At 26.8% G+C, this 10,033-nt stretch overlaps 1 protein-coding gene across 1 annotated transcript; it reads left to right on the top strand.

Moving 5' to 3' along the window:
* Positions 1 to 1,518: 1,518 nt before the first annotated feature.
* Positions 1,519 to 9,405, top strand: LOC132949605 (uveal autoantigen with coiled-coil domains and ankyrin repeats protein-like). The gene is made up of 14 exons (XM_061020585.1): positions 1,519 to 1,999; positions 2,548 to 2,724; positions 2,801 to 2,926; positions 2,979 to 3,104; positions 3,209 to 3,343; positions 3,418 to 3,552; positions 3,646 to 3,780; positions 6,147 to 6,198; positions 7,069 to 7,129; positions 7,199 to 7,394; positions 7,536 to 7,644; positions 7,729 to 7,907; positions 8,113 to 8,297; positions 9,246 to 9,405. The coding sequence occupies exons 2-14, from the start codon at positions 2,611 to 2,613 to the stop codon at positions 9,403 to 9,405; spliced, it is 1,713 nt and encodes a 570-aa protein (XP_060876568.1). The 5' UTR covers positions 1,519 to 1,999; positions 2,548 to 2,610.
* The last annotated feature ends 628 nt before the right edge of the window (positions 9,406 to 10,033 follow it).

Raw genomic sequence — 10,033 nt, forward strand, 5'->3', positions numbered from 1 at the left:
GAAATAAGTTTGACTCCATCCCATTCAACTCTGATACGATTTTCATTGCAAAGTGGTGTTTATTGAAAAATAATGTAGGTACGTGATTTTTCAATAATTTTATACCTATTCGTAGTATATGGTCTATAGACTATATTATCTTAGCCTACTCGATCTATTTTCATCCTATCTATCGTCAAGGAAGCCACTCCATGACGTGACCGGTGACAAGCCTTTTGAGCTCGAAACTGCTCGTTGTAAACTCGTATCTTACAAAAGCTCCATGGATTATTTATCTAAATATTATATATTATAAAATAGAAGCACCTTTTGTATTTACGCACATATATCAAAAAGTAATCAACGGATTTTCATAAGGTTTTCTCTAATAAATCAGTGACGGGGGAGGATTTAATGTAAAATTTGACTTGGAAAAATTAATTACGTGGCTGAAATTATTAAAAAATATCAATAATAAGTTAATGTTTGTCTGTAATGTATGCTCTTTATGCATTTCTAAACGATTGAACCGAATTTGATGACACTTTTTGTGTGTGTTTGAAGTTTGACCGCAAGACCGGCTTGAAGGCGGTTCGAGATGTGCTGTGTCACAGGGCCCCGCAAATGGAAACGTCCCGCGACCGGTTGCAAAAATAAGTTATCGGGTCCATAATAAGTCATATATATTCATCTAATGATTGAGAGTCGTCGATATAGGCTTGAATTCCGACTCTCTCTCTGAGACCCTACAGTAACACCTAATACCCACTAAATAGGCCTTTCAAAAACATTTGTATCGTTGGAAGTCTTTGAGCCTGCGGCCTTCCTTCTGGCTGCACAGGCGTCCGACCCGGGCCGGTGAATCGCTCTCTGCAGCCCCGCCAACTCACATGCCAGGCAGCGGTTGTCCCCAGCCATGCAATCCTTCATTGCGTGACCCTTTTCGCCACATCTCCAACACACCCCCGTCCGGTCGGTTGCGGTGCATTTACTGGTGTTGTGACCGATGGCATGGCACCTGAAGCACCTTTTCGTTGCTTACTCTCTATGAGACCATAAAGTAACACCTAACACCAACTAAATAGGCCTTTCAAAAACATTTCACACATAGCCCCGACATCCACCAAGACGGCCCTGGGTTCCCGGGATGATTAAGAATCATAATTGGATCCAGTAGGTCCAACCACGGGGATGTTAAGTTAGGTTAGACAGGGATTTTGATATTTCCGATGGACATTTTCGTTTATAAATGATTGATTTTGGTAATAGGAGAAAAAAAATGTTAGAAATTAATATTTTATTTATACATTGGTTTCCATTTGTTAATCGAGCAAATCAGGTACAAGCATATTTCTAATTATAGTTTATCTTACTTATGGTTTATTAAAAGTATTATTTGCATATAACGATGAAATATTTAATAATAATAAATTGTTTATGTATTTTTATTCGGATTCATATTATTTTTAAAGTCCAATATATCCATGGATACGCTTTATGTTTGAAACATAACTTGTTGTTAAGCATTGCGATTTATGAGATCGCTTTATATTTGTATCTAATTAGTTAACTGGCTTTGACAAGTGTAATAATTTGTATTAGTTATTTGCCTATTAAGTATAAAGTATTATTATAATGATGGATGACACAATAATGGATTTTGAAAGAGAACTCATTCCTATTTGGGAAGAATCGTAAGTAGATCGTATTGTGTCCGACGTTTAAAACTTTAATTTCCATACATTTATTATACACTGTTTATTATTTTATTCGTAAAATTTACATGTAGTGATATTGTGTTTGGTATAACCGTATAACAAAGATTTAACATTTTGATTAATATTTCAGACCAGAAGTATATTATGATCCTGTAATACTCGAGCACGAGTTAGATCAAGTGAAAAAAGAAAACGCTGAGCTTAAATATGAATGCTCCGAACTTAATGCGGAAAATAAACTATTAAGAACAGAAATAAATACAAAGGAGAAAGAGAAAATAGACTTACATAAAAAATATAAAGTAGGTATTCATTTAAATACTAATTCCGATAGTAGCTTTATATACTGATATTTAATGTTTACATATTTTCAAAGAACAACAAAGATTCTGTATTGACCTGTAGCTTGTAGGTACCTCTATAATATTTCTTACGTATAATTCAAATCGCAGTGTAGGTATAGCTAAGTTTGAACTATAATCAACGTAATATATATAACTCACTGTTGAATTAAACGAAGTTGTTCCATTCAAACGCGCACATAAACTAAATTGCTATAGTATTCTTCTTCTGATTAAAAACATTTATATAGAAGTTGTTAAAAAATGTATAACATAAATACAAATTAATCCTATAATAAAAAATAGTAAAATATTTTGATTAAAAAAATGTAGTGTTTAAAACACTTCTTAGCATAATATAAACATTTTGTTTTAATAATCACAATGCACACACAAATTGAATCAGAAAACGTGTATCTGCCTATAGCTATTATTCAGTTAGTTGATCACGTAGGTACACGCGGATGAATTATAATAATATATTAAATTTATTAGTTCATTTTTTTTAGGATTATTCAATCAAACTACCGAAGTATCAATCAAAAATAACGGAATTCAATAAGGAAATATCTATGCTAACCACGGATAAAAAAAATTTATTATTGGCCAATAGACTTTCGATGGAAAAACGTGTAGAAATAGAAAAAAAATATAAAGAAACTACGGAGCAAAATACAGCTTTAATAGTAATAAATAATAATATAACACAATTCGCAAACTATTATATTATTCAAGATATGAATATAAAATAAATCTTTATAGGTTGTAAACCAAAAGCTTGAAAAAATTATCGCGAAATGTAATCTAGAAAAAGCCCAAGAACATAAAGATAAACTTCGAACAAAGGCTGAAAATGAAATAAAAAAAGCTAAGACTGATAATCTTGAAGTATTTTTGATATTTCAAAATGTAAACAATTACTATATGCGTATAATTTCAGATACATATTAAAACATTGCAAGTACAAATAAGTCAATATGAGGGCGAATTACGTTCCAGAGATATTTTAGCAACAGGATTGAATAGAGAACTTAAAATTCATAAGACTAAGTTTGAGAATGCATTGGTAAGTTAGAAAACTATGTATCCCAATTTCATATTACATCAAACGAATAAATTGTGTATTATGTTTGAAACAAATTAAGTATATTTCACAAACCAATTTTACAGAAAAAATTGAGTGATTCTGAAACACGTGTTAAAGCTCTGGAAAGAACAATTCAAGATATGAATAAGGAATGCAAAGATTCCAAACTTAAATATTCAAGTCTAGTTCATGAAAATAATAATTTAAAAGCAAAATTGGTGATTATTTTATTTAACATTTTAATTACTAAACATAATCATAAAATAATTAACTTGATGAAATTTTCCTTTAGGATGAAGAAACTCAATTGAAATTAACAGTTGAAATATTGAGAGACAATGAAAGTGGGCTTAAAAAACAAATGAACATATTTAAACGAATAATATTCACAGAGCAATTGGAAAATAAGAAATTAATAGAAATTGCTGTAATAATAAAAAAAAAATCATTTAAACATTTAATTTTACAACTTACCTATATTGCATATAATATATATATATAATAATAATATGTATTTTAGCGAGAACTGGAGAAGCAAAAAACAAAGTTTATATATACAGGAGAAGATATAACAGTAATAAAGAAGAAATTAGAAGAATGTATGGAGCAGAATCTTATTTTGTCAAAAAAATTCAGTAACCTTGATTGTCCTTTCGTAAGATATTATCCAAACAAGTTATTAGAAAGTAGAATCTTTATTTTATTTATCCGTAAGAAATTACTAGGTATATCAAGGAAAATGTATTATCCGTCATATCCGTCATTTAATTAGGTACGATAAAAAAAATTTAAAAACTTAAAAAAACTATAATGAATAATGATAACACTGAAAATATATATTTTTTATATTGTTTGTAGTAAACTGAAATTGTGTAAAACAAAATATATTGTAAAATAATTACATATTTTTCGTATTTTGAAATAACTAGTGTTTACTGTTAAAAGAATCAGAACTAAGGTTATTTTACGTAAAAGTAATTTAACATTTTTTATTTATTTAATTTAATTGAAACGTTTAAATTCATATACGAATGTTTTAGTTTTGATATTTTTAATATTTTTATTTTATAAAGTTTACAGATTAAATTTAAAAGTATATTATATACATCTTAAAACAAAGTAAAATCAGAGTTTGGAACGCTAACTAAAAATATGAATTCGTTTATGTTTACGTTCAGCGCTTAAAAAAGGAACTCGTTCATGTTCAAATTCATATTTTTTTCAAATGGACACGATCACGTTCTTTGGAAATATGAATGCGTACATTTTGTCGTTCATTTAATTTATTTTATTTTATTTTTATTTATCGTTTAAATATGAATACAAAATCGTGGAAATCATAATATTATTGTTGTTTTATGTCCAAGCGTGCCCACTGGAATTCCATGCATCTTCTTTTTCTAATTCGTAATATATATTTTATATTATCATAATAGTATTATCAATCAATATTTATAAAATAAATTTGAACGTCTTAAAAATCATTCAAATTCGTTAAATATGTGAACTTCGTTCACATTCACGTTCTATTTGAAAAAAAACGAGTGACTTTCATGAACGACGTTCTTTTCAAACACCTAGTTAAAAAAGCGAATATTGGAATTAGGTGATAGTTCTTATAAGAGTACTCAACTTCATATGTATATAATTAGGGTTAGGATTTGAAGGCAAATGCCTTTTTTTAATAAGAATAGAAAAATAATTTTTTAAAATAAAATGTGTTTCATTTAATTTCTAAGATATTGGGTGAATATTTTTTTTTGTTTTTTTATTTTTTTACCTATATATGCCTTTTTTTGTTTTTTTGCTCTTTTTTAATTTGTATGTGTTTAAATATCAATTGACCTGATAGTTTTCTATACATAATATATCAATAGAACAAATCGATAGGAGCTTTTGATGACTACGCATTGTCGATGTTATATTTAAAGTTATTATAATTTAACTGAATGTTAATATTAGCATTTTATTTACAATATTATAAAATTTTCAAAATATTTTGACTTGTTTTCTACTGTTTACATACAAACATTTTAAGTTCTTAATTTTAAATGTCAATAAAATGTTATTTTTTGGGTCAAAAAACTTAATATAAGGCTCTAAATATATTGTCACAATTGATAAATTGATCTAATTTTTTCCAATTTCATTTAAAATTCAAATTTTGACTAAATAAATAAAAATTACAAAAATTTGCAAATTTTAGATAAATTTTAGTTAGAAATTCGTAAAAAATTTTCTTTTTAAATCTAAGATTTAAAAATTATATACAAGATTCTTCATGTCTACCTTTACCTAAAAAAAAAATAACTACTGGAATAGTAAATTAAATTTTTATGAGCGTTTTTACAACATTTAATATTCAATCTATTTGTCATGTAGCGATTTTATTATTTTGATGTAATTATAAAACGAGTACCAGTAGATACTTGAAATTTACGCCATATGTTTATTTTATCAATTCCTATATAAACGTTGATAGCTAAGGATTGAACATTTAAAACAAGGTTGGGTTCTTATGTAACCAAAAAATCTAAAAAATATAAATCACTGTTTTTTTTATAGATATTTTATTTTCAAATTTGGACGAAATTAGATATTCAAATGAAGAATATTGATTTTTGTTTTGTGTTATATTTTAAAAGTATTATTTTTGGGTACTTGAAACTGCTAAAGCATATTATTGTGTACAAACTATTTGCAACAAATAATGAATATGATATTAAACAAATACGCATAATTCAACTTAATTGGCTATAGCGTATTAATAACAATATAAATACAATATAAAATATCCTAGGCTGATAAACTGTCCACGCTGAGAACCGTTTTTCGTTTACAATGAGATTATATCATTGAATTCAAATTTAATACCGTCTATTACAGTGACCCGCTTTTTTATTAATTATATTGCCTTCAAATCCAAACCCCATACATAATAATATTATGTATTATATATTATATAGGTACTTAAAATGAAAGTTGATATTTAAGTGTAGTAATACAAATTTTACTTTACAGTACCAGTCAAAACATGGTAAACTTGAAGACGAGGAGCCGGTAATAAAATGCGGTAAGTTCTATAACAAATCTATCATCTATATTATCAATAATAATAATAATTATATACAATTAGTAAATAGCTTGATTTCAAAAGTTAACTATTTTATCTTAAGAAAAAAGAAATGCGATCACTGAATGGTTTCTTTCCTCACCCTATCCTCATGTTCAAACTTATTGACTATTGTAGTACATAATATTCTTATTATGCCTTTGTGTATAGATTGTATATTCTCTAATAAAAATTTTAAAAAACTATTTCATAATTAGGGTTTGAATTTCGTTGTATTTGCATGTTATTAATTATGTGACTATTAGATTATCCATTGATAAAGAGTATGGAAATAAATTTAATGACTTTAAAGAATTTGTATACATTTTATTCAATTAAATATATCTTTTAACTATGATTTTATGTGTGTACGTTCTGATTTTATGACTTTTTAGTGTATATTTGATTATTGGTTGTTTAATATACCTAACTTTTAATAGTATCATTATATTTATATTAAAAACATCGTGAAATAATAATAAAACAATTATTTGGAGTACTTATAAATTAATAATAATCTTGTGGCCGTAGGTAAGTAGGCGTGAATAGTAGGGAATCAAATTAATATTTTTTATATTTTAAAAAGTACCTAAATTAAAAATAAACTTAGAATCATTTTCAATGCTAAAAATATACGTAAACTTAAATTAATATTGAATTTGCGCGTAAGTTGTGTATATAACTGCATGTATATATTGAGTATGTTTTTAGTTCAAGCCCTAGTTATGAATGATAGGAACTTTTGTACAATATATACCTACATATCTATACAATATACCTATTCTATGATTGTTGTCACGTTTTAAATGTTGAATTAATTATTAATTCTAGGTTCAATAAAAGAAAGACATTACGAAAATAAAATATTTGCTTTAGAACAAATTATCAAAACGTAAGTTTTATTCTTATATTATACATAATAAAATACAATTTTATATATGCTATTTGTTTTATTCAATAGAAAGCAAATAAAATTTGATAACCAAGTGAAAGAACAAAAAAAATATCGAGACGTAGTGGTTAAAAGCTTGTATGATACAAAAAAAGCAAAAGATAGTGAAAAAGCGGCAAAAGTATTGCTCGAAAAACAAAAATATGAAATAATATATAATAAACTGGATGTCTTGGGTAAAGAATCAAAAATTCAAAAGCTAGAGGTAAATGTTTAAAACAAATTCCCATAAACTATTTATCGGTAGTTAAAAAATAATTTCTTGATTGTTTATTGTTTTTTTACTGTAACTGTTTGAGAATGATTATGTTAGATACATTAAATAATAATGTGTTTTTTTTAACAGATTCAAATGGATAGTTGTGATTATCAACGTAAATTAGCAAATAGACAATCAACTTTGCTATGTAGACAAGTACGAAATGATTATAAGAAAATATATTCCATGAGAAAAAGCACGTATTACCTTGTCATTTAAATATTTGTCTAATATAATAAAAATAAGTGGTGTAAATTATAGTTTATTTTTATTTTTCCAGATTCCATGAGAGTAAATGAAATCATTAAAAATGTGGAGAAAAACAAAGAAGAGTTAAAATATAAAGCTGAACACTCAGAGAAATGCTCGGATGTTATGAAAAGGCAATTAGAATATAATAAAAAATGCCAAAAGGTTCAACAATTAGAAGCGAACAAAATGAAATCTACTGTTGAAGAGGTAAAACAATTTTCTCTAAATAACATAGAGTTACTAACTTACAAACATTCTCGTAGGTTAGGTACTTATTAATATATTTTAGTATTAGACAATGTTTTCTTATTGAAAAATCTATTTATTATTGAATAATGTAAATGATATTACTTTAATAATCAGCTAATTTAAGTTAATACTTAAATAATAATAAACATATAATACATTTTAGTTTCAGAAAAAAATCTTTAGAATGCAAGAAGAATTAAATAATAGTAAACGAAAAAACGAAGAATTGACAAATGCATTTAAGCAGTTTCAGACCGACAGTGAATTGAATTACAAAATTCAAGTTAAAAATATAAAAGATGCAAAAAGTGAAAACACAAAATTGTCAATCCAAAAAAATGAATTAACGTAATTAGTGTAATTTATATATATATATATATATATTTTTATTAGGGTTAAGGCTTTGACTACTAGGTAATTAGCCTGTGGTACTGTAGGAGAGAGTACTGTAGATTTGTTTACACTATAATAATTTATATTATACATGTTAAATATCGCTATAAAAAGGAACTAGGAATTTTTCATATTATATTTGAATAGATATTTAAACAAGTAAAAACTATATGAATAGCTGTAATGAATCAAAAATAACCTGATTATGAATGAAACATTATATTGAGTCATTATCAATTGAGAATTGAGATGTTGTAGTTCAGTACTTTTAATGAATATTAGGTTAGTAAGAAAGTTATCTTCGGTGGTAATATTACAGATTTATAAACTTGGGTTATTTTACTATTTGATTTGTCTAAGTCTACCTTTTTTACTATATGGTTTTTGATTATTAATTTTGGTGATAATCAGTGTTAGGAATAGATAACTAAAATATAATGTAGATAGAGATAATAGATAAAAATGCCTAAAGTATCTAGATAAAGATAACAGATAAATGAATATAAAAGTATTGTTATGTTTTTTTTATACTTGACATAAATTATGCAGTGGCTTAGCCAGAAATCTCCTAAGGTGGGGGCAACCACTAGATTAAATACCACATATATATATATATAATATTATAAAGCCTGGCCTGTATACTACACAAAAAAGGGGGTGACCGGGTTTATCAGCCATCCTATCCTAAATACACCACTGGAATGGATGGGTACAACGATTAATCAATATTTTTCTACGCAATTAATCTTCTCACTTAAAAAATCAAAAACTGTGGCCTGTGTTGCACATTAATTGCATCATGAAATTGTATAATGTATAATATTTAACTAAGAAGGGTTTATATTATATTTAAACTGCAGCTATATATAAACAAATAAAAACTATATGAATTTGTATTTTTAGATTAAAGCTCAAACGTCTTTCGAATACCGAAGAAGGCTATATGGAATTAGAATCCAAATTAAAGGCTGTAATACGGGATTTGGCTTATCTTCAAAAGAAATATGATAAATTATATTTAGAAAAGCAAAAAAATGTCAGTTTAAACAGAATGCCAAAGTAACTAAAAAAAAAAAAAAAAATATGCGATAGTTACATTACAAACTGTATTATTAAATGTGTGTTACAGATTGCAATAGTTCCAAGACGTACGAGACAAACGATAATTAAATATACGTTTATTTTTTATTAAATTTCTGCCTCCATAAGGACGTTATACATGTTGGGAAAGACCAAATGCCTCATCTGCTACAAAAACATAATCTGCATTGATATTAGTATTCAATATTGGACAACTTTCAGGAATAGTAAGTTCATTTTTTTATAGCAGATTCCAAAACGTAGAATTTTTAAAAATTGTCGATTCTGAATCTTTTCCAAATGATCCTATGTCGACGTAAACAAATTTATAGTTAGAATCAACGATTGCTAGCAGGACAATTGAGAAATAATGTTTGTAGTTGAAATGTTGACTTCTAGTTCCCGATGGCTTTATCATACGGATATGCTTCCCGTCTATCGCTCCTAAACAATGGGGGAAATTTTGCACGTTGTTCAAAATAATGTTTTCGTCTGCCATGGTTGACATGTCAGCACATACTGAAGAATTTTTGTTCATATCGCCAAGTTGAGAAATATTGTGCGGTAAAATGACGCTCGTGTGTTGTTCAATATTTTTACTGCGCGTATTA

This window comes from Metopolophium dirhodum, chromosome 7 (assembly GCF_019925205.1).
Source record: "Metopolophium dirhodum isolate CAU chromosome 7, ASM1992520v1, whole genome shotgun sequence".
Taxonomy (NCBI): Eukaryota; Metazoa; Arthropoda; class Insecta; order Hemiptera; family Aphididae; genus Metopolophium; species Metopolophium dirhodum.